General features: G+C 34.1%; 2 protein-coding genes across 2 annotated transcripts; one reads left to right on the top strand and one right to left on the bottom strand.

The window, feature by feature from the left end:
* Positions 1 to 1,159: 1,159 nt before the first annotated feature.
* LOC102625499 (aspartate--tRNA ligase 2, cytoplasmic) lies at positions 1,160 to 5,334 on the top strand. Its single transcript, XM_006490466.4, has 10 exons — positions 1,160 to 1,813; positions 1,915 to 2,022; positions 2,115 to 2,228; positions 2,403 to 2,693; positions 2,792 to 2,902; positions 3,116 to 3,169; positions 3,406 to 3,485; positions 3,709 to 3,824; positions 4,304 to 4,418; positions 4,986 to 5,334. The coding sequence occupies exons 1-10, from the start codon at positions 1,268 to 1,270 to the stop codon at positions 5,110 to 5,112; spliced, it is 1,662 nt and encodes a 553-aa protein (XP_006490529.1). The 5' UTR covers positions 1,160 to 1,267; the 3' UTR covers positions 5,113 to 5,334.
* Positions 5,335 to 5,356: 22 nt separating this feature from the next.
* LOC102625224 (cyclic nucleotide-gated ion channel 1-like) lies at positions 5,357 to 13,641 on the bottom strand. Its single transcript, XM_006490465.4, has 8 exons — positions 13,476 to 13,641; positions 12,040 to 12,529; positions 11,009 to 11,092; positions 9,941 to 10,132; positions 9,304 to 9,584; positions 7,431 to 7,542; positions 7,025 to 7,258; positions 5,357 to 6,021 (listed from the first exon to the last, which is right to left on the bottom strand). Coding segments are annotated over exons 1-8 (1,860 nt in total). The 5' UTR covers positions 13,478 to 13,641; the 3' UTR covers positions 5,357 to 5,556.
* Positions 13,642 to 25,384: the final 11,743 nt, after the last annotated feature.

The raw sequence follows: 25,384 nt of genomic DNA on the forward strand, positions 1-25,384 counted from the left end.
TACTTAAAATGCATTTGAGCTGCCCTGCATTCTGCCTCCCGTATTGGGAGGCAAAGAGCTTCGAGTCTTCCATGAGAGCAAAGCCTTTAGCTTCCATAAGGGCTTTAACATTCCTTCGTTGAGATAGAGAGATCAGATGAGGGCTTAGGAGTTAGAGCCCACAAGAGATAGGCAGCATTAAAGAGGTTTGTTGTCTCACCATTGGTGCTTGCTTGCACTCACTCACTAGCTTGGTAATTCTATTTGAGATAAGTAATAACAACACCTGTGGGTTAGATTAGATGAGTCTAATAGAATAGACTAAATAAAATTAGTTATTTAATTTGACTTTCCTGACATTCATTCTTGCTAATTTCGTCTAAATTAAAACCAAAGTCAGTCAATTTAAAAGAGATATAAAAACGTGAGCAAGTATTTTAATAGACAAGTATTCACGTATCCTATAGGTATTATATAATTATACAAACAAATGAGCAAGTTGTGCTCAATTATGGGTCAAAAATAAAGAATAGTTCCACTTGGTTTGCACGGAGAGCAAAAGAATAGAATAATTTCAAAACCATGATATGATGATAAGGTGTTACTAGAGAAAGGCACGATAAAGTATTAGGAATGTCTTTTTTTTTTTTTTTTTTAGGCTGGTTCTTTCTTTTTTAATATATAAATTTATTATTCCAGCTAGATTTTTACTTGTACACTGAAAAAAAAAAAAAAGGGTATTAGTCTTTTGGACTAATTTGAATCGACATCTGTTAGAGAAGAGATCTGTCTAATTCAAACTCCGCGTAAAAAGAACTCATCATGTATCAATGTTCAAGGTTGGATAATTAACCGTTCAATAAATAAACTTGAGTGGAAATTTAAAATAGCCACCATTTATTTTCAAACCTTACCAAGTTTCGAGATTTCTACAGGGAAAAAAGAATTAAAGAGATTTGCAGTGCATGCACGCAAGTCTCCATAATCCAACCGAGTGTCGCCTGAAGGCCATTATCAAAGATTATACGGTAGATTGAAATAACAAAAATTAATTAAAAAATTTAAAAATATATCAACGATTAGTAAAGTCATACTTGAAAACAGGGGGTGAGGTTGAGTGGTTTTTGGTATTGGGCCGGGCCCAAAGACAGGTCAAAAAGATTGTGGACGATTATACTATTCAATCCCCAAATTTCATCCCTTTGGACCCTGATTATTCACCATTTGTACCAGCAAGCGAAGCAACCAACAGCCGCAGCGATCCGCCGTTCATCGCCGATCGAATACAATGTCGACCGAGTCCGAACCTCCTAAGGTGCAGGAGGAAGTAGATTCATCATCCCAGTCGATAAGCAAAAAGGCGGCGAAGAAAGAAGCAGCCAAGAAAGCCAAAGAAGAGCGCCGCAAGGAAGCCGAAGCCGCAGCCTCCGCCGCGTCAGCACTCTCGATAGAAGAGGAGGGCCCGCTCGCCAATAACTATGGGGACGTCCCTCTCCAAGAGCTCCAATCCGTTAACGATCCACAAACAGGCAAGTGGAGCGAAGCAGTCAACGGCAGAGAGTGGACCGTGGTGGGAGCCTTGAACGGTTCGTTGAAGGACCAGGAAGTACTGATTCGGGGCCGGGTCCACACAACCCGACCCGTTGGCAACAAGCTGGCATTCGTTGTGGTGAGAGAGAGAGTGTCGACGGTACAATGCTTGGCCACTGTGAAGCCCGATTCCGTCAGCAAGGAGATGGTCAGGTTCGTTCGCTCTTTGAGTAACGAGTCCATTGTCGATGTCATCGGCGTCGTCTCTGTCCCCGATGTTGAGATTAAAGGAGCAACGCAGCAGGTTCCCTCTTTATTAATATTGTGTGTTTTGTGTAATTATTGATAATTAAACTTGTTGATAGTCGTCATGGGGATGTGAAATAATAATTGCAGTAATTGCAGGTGGAGGTTCAAATCAAAAAATTGTATTGCGTTAGCAGAGCGGCGAAAACACCCATTACTATTGAAGATGCCTCTAGAAGTGAGGCTGAAATTGAAAAAGCTTCCAAGGTAACTTACATGTTCATCATTTTTCAGTTCCATGTGGTCGATGCCTGCCTGCCCGCCCTTTGTGTGTTTGTTGATTATTTGAAATGGTGCAGGAAGGAGTACAGCTTCCCCGCGTCAATCAGGATACACGATTGAACAATAGGGTTATTGACATACGAACACTGGCTAACCAGGGGATTTTTCGCATTCAGAGTCAAGTTGGGAATGTAAGTTTTCGCTTCCTTGGTCATGGATGGATAGGCAAAGTTAACCTGGAACTTTCCTCGCTTGAACCTAAATGCATGCTATAGATGTTAACTTAATCTTCAGTGCGTTTGGTGTCATGTTTAATACTGTGTCTTGTATCTCTGAGCTGATACTTTTGGTCCTTAAATATGCAGATATTCAGACAATTCTTGTTATCTGAGAATTTTGTTGAGATCCACACGCCAAAACTGATAGCTGGCTCAAGTGAAGGTGGTTCTGCTGTTTTTAGGTTGGACTACAAAGGCCAGTCAGCGTGCCTGGCCCAGTCTCCTCAGCTTCACAAGCAAATGTCAATATGTGGTGATTTTGGGCGGGTTTTTGAGACTGGTCCTGTTTTCAGAGCAGAGGACTCGTACACTCATAGGCATTTGTGTGAGTTTACTGGTCTTGATGTCGAAATGGAGATTAAGAAGCATTATTCCGAGGTAGAGTTGGAGTTGTTTTATTGGTTTATTTTCATGAGCACCTGAGTATAGCTAATGTGTTTCATGTTTTTCTAAGAATTTGGAGTTTGTTAATGCAGGTAATGGATATTGTGGACCGCTTATTTGTCACAATTTTTGACGGCTTGAATAATGTGTGCAAGAAGGAACTTGAAGCTGTGGCAAAGCAATATCCGTTTGAACCTCTGAAGGTCATTATTTATTAAGAATTTAAATACTTGAAATTCTGTTACGATACTCTAGTCTGTAGAGCTTGTATTAATTCTGCTATCACAGTCACTTTGAAGTGCTTGTATTTTCATATCGATGAATATGTGGTTTGGACTTATTTGGAGCATAGAAAATTGTATCACTTCAGCATCTTCATCTTGAATCTGATTGTTGGCTTTTACTAAATGTTGCAGTACAAGCCTAAGACTCTTCGTCTTACATTTGAAGAAGGGGTTCAAATGCTCAAGGTAACATAATTTCTTCCCCTCAATTTACCTTTCAGGAAAGTTTCTGATTTATTATGTCATTAGTGAGGTTGTATGAATAAATAATTAGATGATTCTCGGCGATAAAAGAGCATGGAGGAATCATTTAGTTGGTTGAATAGTTTAAAAGTAGCATCTTCTATTTCAAGAATGAAGGGTTTCAGTTGTTTATTATTATTATTTTTCCTTGTGATTCTAAGTCTTTCATAATTGTCCAGGATGCCGGAGTGGAAATTGATCCTCTTGGGGACTTAAACACAGAATCAGAGAGGAAGTTGGGCCAGCTAGTTTTGGAGAAGTAATTCGATATTTCCTGATTCTTTTTCTATTTTCTTCTTCTTCTCGTCTCCTCGTATACTACTTATCTTATAATTTTTGAATTCTGAATTTGGATGTATATCATACATCAGTATTCATCTCAAATTTTCTAAAATTAAGAGTCTCAAGTGTTTAATTTTTCATTTCTAATTTCTGTGAATCATTTACAATAAACTATGACTTATTGTTGCTTCCTATTGTAGATATGGCACTGAATTCTATATACTCCACCGATATCCTTTGGCTGTTAGGCCATTCTATACCATGCCCTGCCATGACAATTCTCTTTACAGCAACTCATTTGATGTCTTTATTAGAGGTAATAGATTAAGCTGAAATATTTCTTCTTTGTTCTTTATGCACATACATTTGACTTCATGTTTGTTGTCTCTTCCTAAAATCTTGATTTACATTTATTTTATAACTTTAAAGAAATGATGTTCCATTAAGAATTAAAGTTTATTATCATGATACTACTCCTATCGTCTTGCTTTAATTTTTGATTTATTGTTGAAGGAAATCTGGAATAAACTTCATCTTTAATAGAAGAGGATGTGATCTATTTGCGTGGAGTTAATAAGAGTGGTTATGTGACTGGCATGAATAGTTTACCCATTGTTGAAGGTTGTAGTAGGTTGATTGACTTGATAATGATAATCACAATAATAATCCTTGTGCTTAAGAATTCTCTGTTTACTTTTCATTTTAAATTTATTAAAAACTTAATCACTTGTTGGATGAAAATATCCTGTGATTATTCAGTTGACTGGAATTTCTGCATCTGTTCCTTCTCTTCAGGTGAAGAGATAATTTCAGGTGCTCAACGTATTCATATACCAGAGTTCTTAGCGGAGCGTGCGCAGGCATGTGGCATTGATGTTAAGACAATATCAACATATATTGATTCTTTCAGGTATCGTTATCTAGTGTTTTGATCTTGTAGCTAAGAGGCATGAGCGTGTTATTCTAAGAGGCATGCCACCTCAATCTGCGTCTTTAAAAGCTTCAATTTTATGCAAAAAAGAGTTGACTTTGGCTATGGTATATTTTGGAAGTTGCATTTATCAAATACCACAAAATTTGTTCCTTCCTGAGTTCATTTTGCTGCATTGGAGAAATCTGATACCCTGCAAAAGAAGCAGAGGATTTTTGAAAAATTATAATATAGTTGATGGAATTTCTAATGCTATAATTTTGTTAACTGTTCAAATTGAATATAGTATCGTCTCAAAGAAAGTATTTAACATATTCCATTTTCAAAGCTTCCTTGTTCCATATTTGTTTTGAATTTTTGAGTTATACGTCTGGCTTGAGGTTTTGCAAGCGATTTTAAAGTTGATCATACTGGGTTCCGAAACTGTTATCAGTTTTATACTCAAAGGGAATAGAAAAATATTTTGTACCCTACTGTTTGCATAACCATCCTGTTAATCGTCTATAATCTGTTGGCCTTAATGTTATGATTGGTATGCCTATTCAGATATGGTGCACCTCCTCATGGTGGATTTGGAGTGGGATTGGAGCGTGTGGTGATGCTTTTCTGTGGTCTTAACAACATTCGTAAAACATCACTCTACCCACGTGATCCACTTAGGATTGCCCCGTGATGATCTGCTTCAGCTATCAACTGCGGTTTATAGATTGCTCTATTTCTACTTTAAACTATTTTCGTATGAAATGATCATCTATATGCTTCACTCATTTTTGCATCCATTTTAATCCGTGCCAATGTATAATTGTTGTTTGAGATGGTATCCATAACGTTTAATATCAGTAACGGTATTCAGTATACTCATCAATGAGGCTTGAAATAAGTCTTTCAGACAAAAGGTTATATTTGTTGCATACAAATTTCCATATTGAACTTGGCGATTAATTTCTCTGATCTTATAGATGATAATCCATTTGAGAGATTGACACTTTTCCCCTTAGTTTGTATGCTGATTTGTACATAAACATGCAGTACTGTCATACAAATAATTATTACAATTAATTCAGTCTCAAATAGTTATTCTAATGCAGTTCTGCTGCAGCCCAATCTAGCACTCTTCTCAAGCTTGATTTTTGCTTAGCCTTCTCTCACGCAAAAACTCTCTGAAACGCCAGTATGATTGTAAGAAAAGAGCTGCTTGGTTACGTCTGAATGATAATACATGTTTCAAGTCATCTGCTATAAGAGTAAAGGCTTCGACGTCGGTAAGTGCTTGAATGGTTTTGTTGGAGATAGGAAGGTTGGATGAACTTTCATCCTGAGCCCAAGCGATCAGTTCTTTTCCAAAAAAATCACCATCTTCCAAATGATTCTCTCTGCTACGACGACTATTACTAGCGGTCGTTGTTGTTACATTCCTGGAAGCGTAAGTCCAAAGCTTGCCTTTGAGCACAAATATCATCTCGTCAATTGGATCTCCCGCCCGAATAATGCGCGTACGCTCAATAAAAAGGACTGGCTTTAGAAATTCACATAGATACCCCAACGATTTTTCGCTCCAGTTTTCGAACTCATTTACCTGCATCTACACGCACCCAAAAATGAGAATGAACAAGAATTAGGCCAATGCATCGAAACGATTAATAAGGGTAAAGAATATAGCAAAGATTGTTTTATTTTCTTATAATAGACCAAGGAGTGTTCTTCACTTCATAAAATCCCAAATTTTGTGGCAATGAACTCACAGTGGTGGGCCTAATGGTAATTTTAACAGTTCTCTATAGAGTTTGCCCACCACAATTTTTTTTTTTTTTTTTTTCAAAACGAACTCATGGTAATTGTTGAATTAATAGATAAAGAACAGTTGAGCTACCACACAGACGGTCCAGCGAGAACTTATCCCAATTTTTAAGCTCTTCTACCTTGATATATGAGAATCAAAGTCAATACAAATATATAAAACGATTATAAAGTTATAGAATATTGAAATACATTAAGAATGAACTGGATGGTGACATAATGTATCATTAATTAATTACACTATTAATGATACATTATCTCACCATCCACTTCATAAGCATGAAAAATTATGTTTAATAGTGTAATTATATTATATTGTTAAACCATATGACTTAACAATTTTTTTGGACTTCAATAAAATTTAAGATTCTAGACCAAATCAGTACTCTTTATCATTATTCTTTTCTTTAATTATCATTTACTATGATTCTATTTGCTAAACAACTATCATTATTTTGTTTAATTGTGTTCTTTATTAATCATGTAATAAGAAAGAAATATTAAAATAAAATGCTTTCCTATTGAGGGCCCTCCTGACAGCATTTAAAAATTTCGTCATTATATGTATTGTTGCTTCTGTATGGTTAACATATACTAATTCATTTAATTTCTAAAAAATTTTCTAACACTCAAGGACGTAAAATGAAGAATCATTCTAGTTGTTGCTATAAGACGCCAACGCAAAAAATTCTAACAAGCTCCTCCATTTAACATCTTTTGATAGATAACTAATCAATAAGAGGCACGTACGTAGCTAGGGATTATTATACACAGGAATAGAAACTCACTTTTTCGAGATGTGTTCGGCCGATAAGGCGTTTTACTTCATTTGCAGCGTCCTGGGAGAGATCGCTTAGGAAACTATTTATGTGAACATCAACATGTTTGTTTACCAAATTTTCACGCTTGGCTTTCTTAAACTTCCTAAGGACTTTTCGATCACCAGAGATAACCGCATAGTGTTTCGACTGCTTTAGCCCCTGCCACCTCGGATTTATCTTCTGTGATCTTGCAGTTTCAATCTGTACATCTAGCCATTAATTAATTTGACCCAAATATTTAACTTGTGTGTTTTCAAATCTAATTAAAACTTATGTATATCGTGTTCCAAGATTTAAAAGGATCAAAGGTAAGTAAGAGCTCGAGGAGATAGTTAATTGAGAAATCGAGAAGAAACAGAAAACTGAATGTCACCTGCATCCTTCCAATTAAAAAGACAAACAGCACTACGCCGTAGATGGTCATCCAAATTGCAAAGATGTTTTCCCCGACATCATCACTTGTTTCAAGGTCCTGACCAAACGCACTGCAAAAGGTTCATTCAGTTCAAAATTATTATATATATTTTCCTGCGTATTTAACAACAATTGAAATGATAGAAAACAAATAATAGAGTTTCTTTCCAATGCAGCCATCATTTTTTTTTAACACAATCAACAGGATTGAACACGTAGTTACGTTGAGGACCTACCTACCTAATGACCAGTCCGGTGGAAATAAATTTTTCAGTATAACCCGTGAAATTTTTATTTGAGACCTTAGCAAAAATATTACTTTTTTTCCCCCCTTTGAGTTGAATAAAAGAGTTTGGTTGAGATAAATCCCTATGCAGGGGTGGACCCAGAGCTTTATATTATCCCATGCTAAATTAAAAATTTTATATTTTGAAGCGAACAAAACATTTATGAGTAAAAAAAAGTACATCAAATAAGGGAGATACGAAAAACCTTATGAATATGTACTCTAAAAAAAATAATTATACAAAAAGAGTAGAAAACAAAAGATAATTCAAATATAGAAACACTAATTTTCAATTATGGAATCTAACATTGCAACCTATAATAACATCGAATTATATAAAAATTAATAAATTAGTTAAGAATTTCAAGTTAGAATAAATCAATACATGTAATTATAATCAATTAAAAATTGCTAGTAGAACTTTTATTCTTAAAAGCACTTAAATACCAAGCTTAAATAAATTAAACAATTAAAATCTATTCATCTTTTTAAATTATAAAAATATTATTAGTCAAGAGTTTCAATAATAAACTAAACTCCAACCCAATGAAAAGGTATTTGCGTGCCGTTATTTTCTTTACCAAGCACTTTGACTCTCTTTGAAAACTCAAATGCTACTAATTCTTCTATCAAAATCTTCTCAAAATACTAAAATTTTACTTTCTCTAAAATGTTACTTTCTAACTTATCCTCTTAGTTAATGTAACTAATAAATAAATCTCAACATTCACATAAAAAAATTATGAAATTGTTAATAATTGTTATTATATGTTTTTTTAGTATTTTTAATACTAGTGACAATGTTATATTACATTGGCATACTTTTTTTCAATTATTTTTTTTAAATTAAAGAAGTAATAAAATTTTAGACCCCCTAATGTTTTCAATATATTCAATAAATATATAATTTAATCATTTTATAAAATAAGTCATTAATTTCAGTTGGAAAAAAAATATAATCGAATTAGGGACATATTTCAAAATAAAGTAAAAACTCTATTGTTTTATGATATTTAATGAAAACATATGGGTAACTAAATTGGGGATGTATATAAAAATAAAATAAAAACTCTATCCTTATAAAATATTAATCAAAACACAAGGGATTTTTTAAATGATATTTGCTGGACCAAACAGTGCTGTAGATCCGCCACTGCCCCAATACAAAAATTATTTTTAAAAAAAGGTTAAGTAATCAATACTCTTTAATTTAGTTTCCATTTTACTTTTAAATAATATTTTTTACTCTCCATGTTAACTTTCACATATCATCTTAATTTAATAAAAATAACAAAATTACTTCAATTTTATATAAACTTAATTAATCTTATATGTTTTGATTTAATTGGTGTTGTTAGATATAGCCCTCTCTCAGTGAAATGTTCCCATTAGAGTATACAAAGAAAAGAATAAATTGATAAAGAGAAAGCGAAAAACACATGCATGCAAAAAGAACTACAAAATGAACATGCACGGGACCTGTAAAGGACCTGATCACATGCACAGTAATGATATTTTTATCCAAGCCAAATGAAAAACGGCAAACCTGAGTTTTTGCAGGCCCCAATGTAAACAATGCAACAATTTCTTAAGAAAATCTGTCTCCGCCACAATACCAGACTGAAGAGCATCATTATATAGTCCAAAACTATATCTCGTAGTGCTTCCTGTACTTATAGGGCAAAAATCATTCAGAAAATTGTAGTCTCCGAAACTTCCATTACAAGCAAACGAAATATGACCGCATCCGGTATGATTTTTGCAGGCTTCCCTCCAGCATTCAGTCACTTTTCTTATGGCATAATAGTACCATAAGGCTCCAAACATCTGAAAGATAGCATATCAGAAAAATTAATTTGCAAAGTAGAGGGAAAATCGTAAATCGACGATTCCAAAATCTAAAATTTATATCCAAAAAAAGAAAATAATTGAGTGTGCGTATATATATGTATTAACTGGTCGTTGACAAAATTCTGGTTTTACTAGAATATGCTTTTCTAAATTACAAAATAGTGACTATCATAATTCACGCTTTTCTGATTCCAAAACTTGAATATAAAAATGGTATTTTTGAAAACTTCTGATATAAAAATGGTAAATTTGAAAATTTTGCCATCCGTAGGGTGGAAAAATTGTAATTTCCCTAAAAATATGTAGGTAAAATGATGACACCTTGAACTTACATGACCGCTTTGCAAGTAAAGAAGAACATAGAAGGCAAAAATGACCCATGTAGCATCGGCAATCACCCCTGAACCCTCTATAGCCTCTGTGAACACGAAGTACGTTCGAATAACCCTTAGCAAATATTGTAAAACAAAAAAGGTCATTGCCGTCGAAAATTCTGTGCCTCTTATTCCGAAAATCACCAAAACCTGAACGATTTTAATTGAAGTCCCATTAGATGATATGGAATAATTAATGTAAATAAACATTTTGAATGATATTGAATATGAACAAAATTGATTATTTATTTTTGCGCAAACCGATGGTATAGGTGGGATGGCAATTTTTGAAACTACCCGCGAAATTGATCCTAACGGCATGAAAATAATAGTTTGTTCACGTTGGCGAAATGGGACACAGATTAATATCTTGTGTTTTGGTCACTTCAAGTTTAAAGTTCCTGTCACGTGAACCCATTTAATTATGACATAATTAACTGTTTGATTAATAATGATGTTGTATTGACTAGATTTTAGATGCGATTGAACTACGTTTATACCTGTATATATTTCAAAATTATCTAGCTATATTAAGAGCAGAATTGGTTTGAATTTGAGAGGTAGTACTATAAATATTTTAAACAAATATATTAAAACATATAAACAACTCAAATTTTAAAACTATACTTTTAAAGCATATTAGGCATGCGACATAATTGTTAATAGACCGGTTGAGCTAGTGTTTGAAATTATTAACAAGATTAATAAGAGTATCAAATTCTTATAGCTCAAATTTAACAGTACTACACACTAAGCAAAATTGCCACCCCTAATATCCATGCAAAACATTTAGGGTTGTATGTCTAAATACAATTTTAATCAAAGTAAAGGAAAAAATAACATTCAAATCATTATTCTTGACATGAATCATATGAAGATCTATCTTTATCAACAATCAAAACCACTAAGTGATGTACACATGACAAGAATCTAGTAGATTATTACGGTATGCACATGGGGGACGGGAAGGATTGAACTGAATCAATAAACAGTATACACGTAATTTTAAATTAGACAGTGCCTTACCTGGGGGATGGGAAGGATAGCCAAACTGTCAATGAGGAAGAGCATCCACATACGTACAGTTGGATCTTCAAGAACTTCTTCTCCCTTTTTTTTTTTTTTAAAAAAAAAGAATCAGGTATTCTATATGCATCGAAGAAGACAACATAGATTATATTTATATAAAGAGAGATTGTCAATTTCCCCTACCGTAATCAATATATGTCATTTGCCTCCCTCCTATTTTTATAATAGTTAAAAACTCCCTTGATAACATAAGTTTTACAATGTTACCCTATTTTCAAATATACGTTTATTTATATTTATTATAAATTAAATAAATCATATGAATAGAAACTAAATAAAAATTTAAGCATTAGAAAAAAAGAAATATATTTTTGATGTGAACAAAAAAAATAATAATAAAGCACTGGATCGATCCCTAACTTCGCCCCCCGTACTTGTCACTGACCTCTTTCCGAGAACATCGTTCCCATCGAATAAGTTGAATCAAGGCAAAAAAAAATTTTCTTATACTTTTTTTTTATTTTGTAAACATTTTCTTCTAATAAATATTTTATAAGATTTCAAAGTCAAATGTAAAAAGTACAAGAAAAATATTTTATTATTTATTTTATAATAATTTTTTATTTATCATTCAAGTTTTCTTATAATAATTTTTTATCATTTTATAGTAATTTTCTTATATATTTATTATAAGAAAATATTTTATAAAATAAAAAAGTACAAGAAAAATACTTTTATTATTAATTTTTTCACATCAAACCATATATTTCTTAGTTTTAATACTTAATTTTTTATTTCACTTTCTATTCATGTGATCTATTTAATCTATAATAAATATGAATAAAATTGAAAATAAAAATAATATTGTAAACTTATACTGTCAAGGGAGTTATTCACCATTATAAAAACAATAGGAGGGGTGCAAATAGTATATATTGATTATCGTAAGGAAGAAATTAGCAATCTTCCTTGTATAAATTATGGAAGTTGAAGAAACAACTAGCTATATTAGCGAAAGTAAATTATACCTTGAAATCTTTTAACTGCTGGCACAATTTCTTAAATTTTTCTTTTTGGTTCTCCTTTTTATCTGCCTTATGCAGCTCAAATATAATATAGACTAGCTTAAGGAAATCGAGGACGGAGCGGATGACGGTAGCGGTAATCCCCAAGGTTTTGTCCCAGTGAATGCATTTCTTTTCATCATTCAGCACCAGAATGTAGAAGAATAAAGGATCGAGGATCATTGCAATCACATTCACTAGAAGACATTCTTTATTCTGGATTGCACTCGCTATGACTTTATGATATAACACAATTATTATAACTACCACGTATAGCACTAGCATTATCCCACCAAATATTATAAGACATAATAGCAACAGAAAAAGAAATATGACAACTAGAAGATTCTTAACGCAACCGAAGCATGTAAGTGGTTCTTGATCGGCCGATATCTTTCCATTACCATGAACTTTAGATTGTTCATGTCTTGAACCTGCCTCTGGATCCTGAGACCTGATATGATCGAGACGCAAGTTAAGGTTCTGTCATATTCTTTTCCCTTTATTTTTTTAATACATATATATCTGTACAGTTGAAACAAGCCAATAACGGAAGTCCAACATATATCCAAACCGAATTTAAAAAATCACATACTTCCTTAAAAAATAAGGGAAGGAGGCGTAGGGTGGTTGTCGTGGATTTGCATACACTGGAAAAGGGGAAGATTACCAAATCTCCCTTCTTATTGGAATTAGCCATTTCCTTTCATGTTTTAAACCTCACCAAAACTCTCCTAACATTACATGCTATGTGGTGTTCTTTTGGTCTTTTTTCCTACTGACAAATCTGATGGTTGAAAAACAAATTGACTTAATTTAGCATTAGTTGACAGTTAACATAAGTTTATTAATTTTGGAGTAGGATTTCCAAATATGAGCAGGAAATGGTTTATTTTCCTAATCAAGGGGGATTTTGGCTGAAAAATGTCAAACATGCCGATCAAAAAAACCAACAAATTGTATAACTTACAAATAATTAACAAGCAATAATCAAGATATTGATTTCTACAAATGTGTATAAAATTATTTAGACAGACTAGAGAATGTTTTAGGAAGTAGAAAGTAGCTATTATAATTATGGACAAGAAGAAGATTGAATCTATCAATCATCTATTATTAAAATTGAGAGAACATGAAAAATAGAAAAAGAAAAAGGAATCACTGTCTGCTATAATTGCGTTTATTATATATAAGAACTTTGTTTACCCTTTTTGATTTAAAAGGAGTCTATCAACAATATCAATACAAGTTTAGTCCCTTAAAAGGCTAGTTCTACTTCATGGCCTTGTCCAAATACATTCATTGAAAATGAGAACATTGAGAAAATAAAACTAGCTCCGCAAAAAGTGTAAGTACAAGGGTTACAATGCTGAAAAAAATAAAAATAACAGCTAACTTACATAATCAGCAATGAAAATCCAAGCGAAGAATTAAACTTCGGAATATTTTTGCAAATTCGGCCAAGTAACTTGTTCCTTAAAGTGCATAATTGAATTGCCGCTTAAAAAGAGTTGGATTGTACACTTAAAAGATTGTGACTTGATCAGTCGTCGTCAAGATAACATATTTTCCAGTCGGGTCACTGTCATTCCAGCTAGCCAAAATACAAAATGACAGTGAAAATTAATTCGTTAGAAAATGAAAGGAAACCATAATAATTTATGTGAAATTCTTCTAACTTAAAAGGCAATCTTGTTAGACAGTAATCTGAGAGCTTATGATATGCAAAAAAATAAATTAGTTAAAAGAAACAAACATTAATATGTCCATAGACCATGTATGTAGCACAGGATCATTAAGCATTTGACTGTTTGGGTTTATTGCAAAATAGATTTATTAAAATAATACACAAGCACATTCCAACAACTTCTTGATTGGGTTGCACGTATAACGCATTAATGATTCCTCCCAAATTTTCCAGTTTCCACACTAGATTTTTGATTGAAAATGCTGATATCCGTCCCTGGCGCTGACAATGCATTAATGAGAAATGAAAAAAAACGTGTATATAATATTTGCAAGAAAAGACTTCAGAAAGATTAAGAACCTCGGCCATAGCTGGCAATCTAGAAAATCCAGGTCATCGTTTAAATGGCATCCAAGTACCTCCAAAAAAGAGGTTGTTGGAGACAGTTGAGTTAATTGTAAGTTCTTATTCTTAATTTGTAGCATAAACGAGAGTGTCCCACAACCACAAGCACCTACCAATCTTTTTCAATTATCAATGAATTCACCAGAGGGAAGGCAAATGCAATTATATATTGACACGAGTACATCTATTATGCCCCCTGATATATGACAAAATAAAAATAAGGGTAAAAGCTTGTTTAGTCCTTATATTATGAGGTTAGTGCCCATGTAATCCCTATATTTAAAAAAATTCCTCAAAACGTATTTACTGTTAAATGTTGACACTTGTGCCATTATTTTTTATTCTTTTTAGAATGTTTTTACAATATTACACTCTTATAGTAATGTTTTATTTTGGATATTAATAAAAAAATGGATTATCAAATTAAACCCAAAAATAAAATAAAAAACAAAAAATATATATATTAATTTTTGTTGAAGCTCATGTATGTCCAAAAAAATTAATTTTGTGAAAAATTATCAATTTTTTTAGAAAAAATAATATTTTAACTACTCAGCAGAGTGTTCCACAAAAACAATATATATATATATTGTTTTTTATTTTATTTTTTGGCTTTAAATTGGTAAATTGATTTTTCTTTTTAATAATGTCTAAAAAAATAAACATTATTGTAATATGGTAATATTATAAAAATAAGTCAAAAGGAATAAAAGGTAATGGCAAATGTGTCAATAATTTAATGATAGAGATACTTTAGGGTATTTTAAAAAATATAAGGACTAAACGAACACTAATATCAAAATATAGGGACTAAATAAGCTTTTACCCTAAAAATAACCCAATTTCTTCTTCTTTTTTCATATTTTAAACAGAAATAGCAATAATAATAATAAATTACGAAATTAAAGCACTTCATTTGTTGGATCTTTTTTCAAGAAATTAATTCAATTTTTTCTAGAGATAAAAAAGGAGTATAATTTATGGATCATGATATGAAGTATTGCAGTTTTTCCCCACTTCATATTTTAAATAAATAGCTATTCCTTGTTGCTGCCCCTTTGAACCAACAAGTTGTTCCTGAATTATGACATAAAAATACAGTCATTAATCAGAAATTAAAAAAAACGTGATATATAATTTTTGCACGAAATAAAAGACTTCAAAAAAAAAAATTAAAAAGTTTCGGCCATAGCAATCTAGAAAATTAAGGTTATCGATCGATTAAATGGCATTTATAGCCATCCTAATATGACCAAAAAATTGGATTGGAGGAAGGTTGGTGAATGTTGAATGAATCATAGTTGTTATTAATTTGTATCATAAACGAGAGTAAGGGCACTGCAATTATATATTGACAACTGTACATTTTGAGTCTGCCTCAAGTTTAAAACCACGATGAGTCACTCTCATATTCACTCGCACAGTCACAGTCACACTTACAATGACGCCGACGATGCCACCTCTCTGACGACGTCACCGCGGCGGAGGTACTGTACACGCCGATCAATGCTGCGGTGGTCCGTTAAATAACTCACTTCAATTACTCTTTTGTTCCCTCCATGCATAACCTTGTTATCTTTCTTTAATCATATAGCTGATGTTTTTTTCTTTAAAAAAATAAAAACTGTAAGTGTAATCTCAAATTCCCGTAATTTTAAACCAAACAGGTATGTTAATATAAAATCTCTAGTTAGTTCTTTATATTCCTTAGATTTAATGTTATTAGTTGCAGCTACACTTTTTTTATTCATGTTAATTTTGTTCGAGTAGCAATTGTAGCTTTGTATTAGCGTCATGTGAATTTCCTATTTAAATTACCCCCTTAACAATCAAAATGTAGATTCACTATAATTTATTTGACACTCAAATAAATTTTGCAGGCACGAAGTGATGAGTTTTCAATTGAAGTCGAACAAATGGATGTTAAAATTGCGTAGAACTGATGAAGGAAAAAGTTTCTGATTACATCATCCAGGTGACGTCAGTCTTATGGAGAGCCATAATTGACAGCCTTTCCTCGGAAGAAAATCAAAGAATTAGGTTTATCCCATTTATTAAATATGTTTATTTAAAATATCACATTTATCCTTTCAACAAAAGGTCTCTTACAACTTTTATTATACGCGGACCTACGTAGTTAATATACTTTTTGAAATATGACCAAAGTATCGAATAGCTTCTAAACAGGTGTAAAGCGTCATTCTGCTTTTTAATTTTTTTCTTTTAATTTATATATTGGAAATTGAGAATACTCACACAAAAATTATTTTCCTAATTAACTCGTGCAATTCAATATTTCTGTCATAATGAGATAATTTATGGGTCCTACTATGTTGCAACAGTTGCACCATATCACATTCTTTTGTCTGTATCAAACAAAACCGTTGGATACTTCTTTCTTTAATCTAACGGCTGGACTTAATTATTGGATAAATTGGACTGAGACAGGTAACCTTTTGAGTGGGTTAAAATTAGTTGACTTCATCTTTTCATTTTCGTCCTCGGTACGTGTATTATACTGCAATACAATCTTTTGAGCGCTGAAATTAACCATTGATTTCTCGTCTTTCGTCTTACATAACACTTGACTTCCATCATCATCATATCAATCAAAAATAGTAAAATTCAATTAATTTTTTTTTTTTTTTTGCAGAAGTTGTCATTAATTAATTTTCTATTTATTGCTCTCTTTTTTTACGTTTAATACCAGAAATATCTCTCTTGTTGAACTCTCTTGAGCAAGAATAGCATCTGAAACTGTATTTTTCTTCTATGAGGAATTTCGTCAAACAGGTAGCAGACATGAAATACATCCAAGTTGTTTTCAACTCAAATGTAAGTTAACACACAAAAATCAATCTTGAAGTCCTAGCAAAAGTTGCATAAGTGAAATGGATCATTACATTGAAGGATTAGACAGAAAAAAAAAAAAAAAAAGATGAAGAACTTGAAGATGTAAAGATGAAATTTTGGGGCAATACCATCAACAACCAACTGATTCCAGCAAAAAAAAAAAAAGAAAAAAAAAAGAAAGATGATGTACAAAAGACGATGAAGGAATTGATGAAAAGCAAAATGTAAAAAAGAAAAGAAATTATGTGTTCGTCAATTTGTTCGTGTTTGATGAATTACCAAGTACAAAAAAAAAAGGGTAGATGGTATTAGGCAAGAGATTATGAGAAATTAAAAAAAAATGTTAATCCTAATCGTAGATGGTAGATGGTGATATGTGTAAGTAGATCTTTAAATTTAAGTCATAACTGTCCTAATTTCACCGGTATACTTGAAAATATGCCTGGCAATTTAAAACACGTTAAAATTATTTGACTTTTAAACCAATGGTTAGTTGGGTTAAGGACAAAAATTGTGGTAGCACACTACAATTACAACATAGGCGGATCCTAATCATGACAGATAAGTACCATAAGGCTTAATTAATTATGCAGCTCGATTAATTATGCAGGCTTCCTTCGACATCCGCCAACTTTTTCTATCGCAAATAAGTATCATAAGCCTCCAAATACCTGAAGGACCAACAAACTAATTGGCAATTTCAAAAATTGTGGAAGTGATAATCACACACCTCCACACTTCCAATCATGTAAAATTTACAAGAAAATAAAGAAATAAATAAATTCATGTGACGTCTTTCTTATGGAGAGTCATAATTCGCAGCCTTTTCCTCGGGAGAAATTTGAAAAATTAGATTTATCCCATTTATTTATTTCTTTATTAATAATATCAATTATCACATTTGTCCTTTCAACGAAAGGTCTTTAAACTTCTGTGATGGACCTCCGTGGTTAAAACCCTTTTTGAAATATGACCAAATTATCCAATAGCTTGTAAACATTACAATGTGTCATTCTCCTCCTTAATTTTGTCTCGTAATTTTTATATTGAAAATTGAGAATACTCACACAAAATGATTTTCCCTATAAACTTTACGCAATTTTAATATTTCTTTCATAATGAAATAATTTAATACCATCACATCAAGTGTTACACCAATAATAGTCAAAATTTGTATCACAGCTCAATATAACTCCACTAATATTAGAATTTCAATATTTAAATTTTAAATTGAGTGTAAATGTTAAGTATCACACATCTATTATATGAAAAAAATAAAATTATTATTATATCATCTAATAAATGAATGTCACATCAATTAAAATTCAAACATTAATATCTATCATTATTCATCATCACTGGTGAATTAATTGACAAAGCCAGATAGAATCATATGTAAAATTTTAAGGCAAGTGTTAAATTACATGTAATGTAACTTAGAGGGATTCATATGTAAAATTTTAAGGCAAGTGTTAAGTTACATGTAACGTAACTTACACCACTCACATGAACAATGAGTGGGCCCCACATCACACACTGTTTACTGTTCATGTGAGTGGGTGTAAGTTATATTACATGTAACTTAGAGGGATCCAAATTTCAAACTAAAATTTTGGCCCTTTTCTGCGCACATCTAAATATAAAGAATAAACAATTTGTAATTGTCAACTACCAAATGACAAATCCACAGCTTCGGTGATTTAAACGTCTAATTATCTGCGAAAGAAAAGAAAAAACTAGTCGTTGGAAAATGCTCTCAACCGAAAACTCTCTTGACAAGAACAACCCCCCTCCCCTTGAGGATGATCGATCGACCAAGAAAACCAAATTCAGAGCACAAGGGGAGGATGGAGATAATCCATCTATGTTGTTCTTTCGAGATAAACCAATGGAACAACAAAAGGGGGTGATTGATGCTGAAGTCGGTAGAGAAGAATTCATGGGGAAGGAAAATGATAATGAAATTGAAAATGAGGATGTGGTCATTGAACGGGAAGGCTTTTTACCTTCGATTTCTTTTTCACAAAAAGTCCATGAGCAACTTATAAAACCATGGCACTCTACTGTGGTGGTGAAACTTCTTGGCCGCATGATTGGATACAAAGCGTTTTGCTCACGGCTGGGAATCTTGTAGCCTAATATTGGCGGATACTCTGTTATAGATTTAGATAATGCCTATTTTCTCGTTAAGTTCAGGAAGGAAGGTGATGCTGAGTTTGTTCTTACATAAGGGCCATGGATTGTTTCGGGGCATTACCTGACCGTTCAGCTATGGTCGCCTCATTTCGATAGCTCGAATGAAAAGATTGATGAAATCACTGCATGGATAAGGCTTCCAGGTATGCCTCTACATTATTACCATAAAAAGATCATTAGAATGTTGGGGCATGTCATTGGAAAAGTAATCAAAATTGATTATAATACAGAATTGGCGACGAAGGGTAAGTTTACCCGTAATGCAGTGGAAGCATCCCTTAAGAGTCCTTTAATCTCTCAATTTTTACTGGATGGACGAATCCAAAGGTTTGAATATGAAGTGCTTCCAACAATATGCTTTGGATGTGGAAAGTGTGGACACACCTCTTCCTCATGCCCGGATAAATTGATTTTGGAGGCAAGAGGGGAGAAGATGAATGATATGGCTTCAGGTGAAACTACCAACGAAATTTCATATGTCTCGCCGGCGGTGGTTACTCCGGACAATCCAAGATTTGGTCCTTGGATGATCGTGGCTAGGAAAGGAAATTATAGAGGAAATAAGGGAAGAGCAGATGCAAAGGAGACTAATCAAAATAATTTTGGGAAACAGAGTGTAAGTTCTAGATTCGATGTCTTACGACAGGAAAGTGAGTTAGACAATGATTCTGGGGAGATTTCAAACGCAGCTATCACCATGGATAATCACAAGAAGACTGTTGCTCCTCCTAAAAACAGGGAAAATATGATCTCACGTGACTCTAAAAGCTCCACCCTAACGATGATATCTGGAAGCAAGGGAAAACCCGTGACAAGAAACAGGAAGGTTGCCACGTCTGAACACACTACCCTCAAACCTTCACGTGAAATACACAGTACCCCCCCCCCCCCACAAGTGGTCATAGCTCATCAAATCAACACCCTTTTGAGCCCATGGAAAAAAATATCTCACGTAACAAATCCAAGTCATCTATGACCCATTATCTTGAACCAACTTTCATCCCAACTTCTTTGGATCATAAATATCATTCAGCAATAATATTAAAAAACAATTCAAAAAATGGGACCATCCAGGCCCCCCCTTCGATGCCTCCCGAACCAAACCCGAATGAGGAGCCTCCTGATATAGGCGATAGGGAAATGGATAAGGTGGAGGAGGACTCATCAGATAGTGAATATATGGATGAATCAGAGGATGACGAATCTGAGACATCAGATGAGTCTCATTTTTTTTGTTGATGAGGATCATATGGATGTTAATCAGCAAGGCTCTGAGCATTTGGAGTAAGTATGTCCTTTTCTTTCAATTTTTTTTGCTAATGAATTTGTCGTGCTTGTTTTGGAATTACCAGGGGGCGGCCTCGCAGTCCTTTAGACGAACTTTCAAGATGTCTGTTCAAAACTATAAACCCAAACTTGTGGCTCTTTGTGAACCTCGGATTAGTGGAATTAAAGCGGATGATTTTATTCGTTTCAATGGTTATGAGTATTCCCATCGAGTTGAGGTGGCTGGTTTCTTAGGTGGAATTTGGTTATTATGGAGAGCGGGTTTAGATGTCACAATCCTTATTAATCATAAGCAATATATTCACTTTCAAGTGTCTGATACAAGGGGGTTAATTACCTGGGTCACCACGATTTATGCTAGTCCAGTTACTTCTCTCCGAAAATTTCTTTGGAAGGATTTAAATTATTTGGCTGAGACTATTCAGGGTCCATGGATGCTAGCAGGCGACTTCAATGCCACTCTTTCAACCTCAAAGAGTAAAGGAAGTACTAATAGTGGTAGCCGGCCTTGTAAAAACTTTCAAAATTGGTTCCACAAACACGGATTTTGCGATCTCCATTTTACTGGACCAAAATTTACTTGGAAAAGGGGATCGCTTTATAAACGCTTGGATAGAGCCATTTGCAATGATATTTGGTTCAACACTTTTAACAAGGCACGAGTTTTTCACTTACCAAGATTGGGGTCTGACCATCAGCCTATCTTTCTTAGTTTGAATAATGAGGGTACTGGGAACAAATGTTTGAAACCATTTAGATTCCTTGCATCTTGGCTTACTGATAATCGTTTCTCTGGTTTTGTGTCTCAAGTTTGGAAGAAGGATGTTGATTATAATGTTTCGATAAAGGAGTTTACTGACAAAATTGATAATTGGAACAAAAATGAGTTTGGAAATATTTTTAAGCAAAAAAGGGAAATCTTAGCTAGACTAGGTGGAATTCAAAAAGCTCTGGAGAGTCACCATTTGGATAATTTGTTAAAGTTGGAGACTCATCTCAGTAAGGAGCTCAACGATATTCTCAATCAAGAAGAACTCTTGTGGCTTCAGAAATCTCGCAGCAATTGGATTCAATTTGGGGACAGAAATACTTCCTTTTTCCTCCAGAAAACAATGACTAGGAGAAGACAAAACCAAATTGTCTGGATGAAAGATGACAAGGGCTAGTGGATTTCGAATGAGGATGAGCTTAAGGCTCATGCTATTAATTTTTTCACTAATTTATACACGGCTGACAATAATTCTTTTGAAAATTATTTTATTCCTAATGATTTTCCTTGCCTTGATACAGATAGGTACCATATCATGAAAAAATCAGTGGATGATGAGGAAATTCGAGACATTATTTTTAGCATGAAACCTTTAAAGGCGCTGGGAATTGATGGCCTACATGCTATTTTTTACCAATCTCAATGGGAGGTGGTGGGCAAGTCGGTTTGCAAGCAAATCAAAGATGTTTTCAATGGCGAGACCGTTCCTGCAGATTTCTTGAAGATATTAATCGTTCTCATCCCAAAAATTGACAATCCAACTAGTTTAAAGTTTTTCTGACCTATTAGTCTTTGCACGATTATGTACAAAACTATCACTAAAATCATCGCTAGTAGATTAAAGACTGTTCTCCCTGATCTTGTAGGTCCGCATCAAACTAGCTTTGTTCCAAGGCAGCACATCACCGAAAACATTATAATCGCCCAGGAGATTATTCATAGTATGAGACGGAAGACGAGCAAACGAGGATTCATGGCCATCAAAGTAGATTTGGAAAAAGCTTATGATAGATTAAGCTGGGATTTTATCAAGGAGACTTTGGTTTTTGTGGGTCTTCCTATGAATTTTATACGAATCATCATGGAGTGCATCACCTCTTATTCCATGCAGATTATTTGGAATGGCGAGCTTACTGATTCTTTCAAGACCTCTGGAGGGATTTGCCAGGGGGACCTAATCTCTCCTTACATATTTGTTCTTTGTATTGAAAGACTTAGCCACATCATTAATCGAGAAGTGCAACAGGAGCGATGGAAACCCATAAGGCTGTCTCGGAAAGGTATACATCTGACCCACCTTTTTTTCGTTGATGATCTTCTTCTTCTTGCAGAAGCTTCCTCTGAGCAGGCGAAGATGGTGATCAAATCTCTGAATAACTTTTGCAACATGTCGGGAGAAAAAGTTAGCACAGAAAAAACTCGATTATACTTCTCAAAAAATGTGGACCCTGCTTTGTCAAAGAAAATCAGTGATCTAAGTGGCTTTTCAACTTCAAAAAATTTGGGGAAGTATCTGGGTATGCCGCTTCTTCATGGTCGAGTTACCAATAAAACCTATCAAGAGATTATAGATCGAGTAAATAAACGTCTCTCAGGATGGAATGCGAAGCATCTTTCTTTTGCTGGAAGGCTTACACTTGCTCAAGCGGTAATCCAAGCCTTGCCAATTTATTCTATGCAAACCACAATGATTCCGCGAGGCACTCAAGAAAAAATCAATCGCATTTCTCGTCGTTTTATATGGAGTGGGAATAGCGAGAGGAATAACATGTCCATGGCTAGCTGGGATAAAATCTGTCAACTTAAAATGGCAAGTGGTCTTGGCTTAAAAAATCTTCTCCAAATCAATTAGGCACTATTGATGAAGATTGGGTGGAATATTATTGTTTCTCCTACAAGCCTGTGGATCAAAGTTTTATGCTCTAAATACGGTGTCGAGAATGATAATCTCCCCAAACAGAACTACCTACAAAGTATGGTTCTTATGTGTGGCGTGCAGTGGGTACGGTTTGGGAAAAAGTTTTGAATGGTATTCGTTGGCAAGTTGGAGATGGCTCAAAGATTCGTTTCTGGAAAGATTGTTGGGTAATGCAAAATGTCATTTTGAAGGATTATGTTGTGATGCCAGTTCCGAGTAATATGCTTGACAACTCTTTTAGGGAATATGTTGACAGTAATGGTCAATGGAATTGGGTTGCTTTCAGCAATTATCTCCCTCACAGTTTAGCGCTTGCTATTACTGCCATTATGCCTCCATGTGTCGAGGGGGGTATGGACCGAATCTTTTGGGGCTTCTCGACTAAGGGCAACTTTATAGTAAAATCAGCATACCAAAGTATTTCAAGCAAATCCTCCAGTCGTATCGGCTCAAGATGGGACCTTATTTGGAGCTGGAAATGACCACAAAGTGTTAAAACTTTTCTTTGGTTTGCTATTCAAAATAAGTTAAAGACCAAAGCTGAGCTTACTAGAAGACATATTTTGGCAGAGAATCAATATGTGAGGTGCAGAGTTTGCGTGGAAGACTCTCTTCACGCCCTTAGAGATTGTGTGGCAGCCAAGCATATTTGGTTAGATATTGTCCCTTTTAGCCTACGAGATAGTTTTTTCTCTTTAGACTTAAAGGATTGGATTCTTACTAATTTAAAGCCTAATCGTTATGATAGTAATGGAGTGGATTGGTCTGTAATTTTTGGCATAGCAATCTGGAGCTTGTGGTTTTGGAGGAACCAAGCTCTGTTTAGGAATGTGCAGAGGAGTAATCACAACATTATTTTAGATATTATTACTAGAGCTGAAAATTCCCATAAAACTATGATGACTTTGATCAAACCTGGAGCTTCAAAGATTGTGAAACACTTTGGATGGAAACTGCCTCATGAAAATGCCTTCAAATTGAATACTGATGGGGCCTGCAAGAAGATGAACATGGCAGCTGCAGGTGGGTTGATAAGAAATGCTAATGGGAGTTGGGTTGCTGGATTATGTACGAACATTGGCATTAGTTCGGTTGCTAATGCTGAACTCTATGGTTTATTCTATGGTCTTGATCTGGCTTGGAAGCTGGGGGTTCGGAATTTGTTGGTTGAAGTTGATAGTAAGTGCATCATTGATCTACTTGCAAACACGAGCAACAGTCCTAACAGTTTTTCTTCAGTGATTCAAAGCATCAGAAGGCCCCTTGATAGGGACTGGAATGTGTGCATTAACCATATTTATCGTGAAGCAAATTTTGCAGCGGATTTTCTTGCGAATTTCGCAATGAATCAACCTCTTGGCTTCCATTTCCTTTACAATCCTCCTCGTGGTGTTGTCAATTGCTTAATTCACGACATGTACGGGAATGCTTTCCTGCGTTTTGTTTCGGCTTAGCCTTGTTTGGCTCCCTTTTATATATAAAAAAAAAAAAAAACAATTTGTCATCAATGATTCTGTCACAAGTGTTAAAATTTTTTGCGTTGTATCACTGATACATGTCCCACGTTATTTATTTTCTTTGGTTGTCCAAGTCCAATATTTCAGGCATGATTTTTGCTTAGCCTTCCTTCTGTCCCGTAAAAGCTTCCTAAAACGCCAGTATGACTGTAACAAAAGAGCAGCCCGATCGAAATGCCTGACTGAGTGATAAAGTCATCAGCCATAAGAGTAAAGGCTTCAACGTCACTAAGCGCTTGAATAGTTCTGGCTGAGATGGACAGATTGGAGTAGCGTTCACTCTGAGCCCACGTGATAAGTTCTTCTCCGAAATAGTCACCATCGATCTTTCAGATGATTATTTCTTCTAGAAGCGGCTGTTGTTGTTACATTAAAATTCCTGGAGGTGTAGGAGTAGCTCCAAAGCTTGCCTTTAAACACAAATAGCATCTCATAAACACAAATAGCATCTCATCAATTGGGTCACCCTCCTTAAAAATGCGAGTATGCTCCACAAACAAGAATGGCCTCAGAAATTCGAACAGATACCCTAATGATTTTCGCTCAAATTTCTAAACTCTTTTACCTTCATATACATTTAATTTTGAGAATGAGAATTACAAAATTAAATCAGACTGATTAGTATTAAAAATTGTTTAATTATCAAGCGATAATATATTATTTTATGCTTATGCTAT

Source organism: Citrus sinensis, chromosome 9 (assembly GCF_022201045.2).
Source record: "Citrus sinensis cultivar Valencia sweet orange chromosome 9, DVS_A1.0, whole genome shotgun sequence".
Classification (NCBI taxonomy): Eukaryota; Viridiplantae; Streptophyta; class Magnoliopsida; order Sapindales; family Rutaceae; genus Citrus; species Citrus sinensis.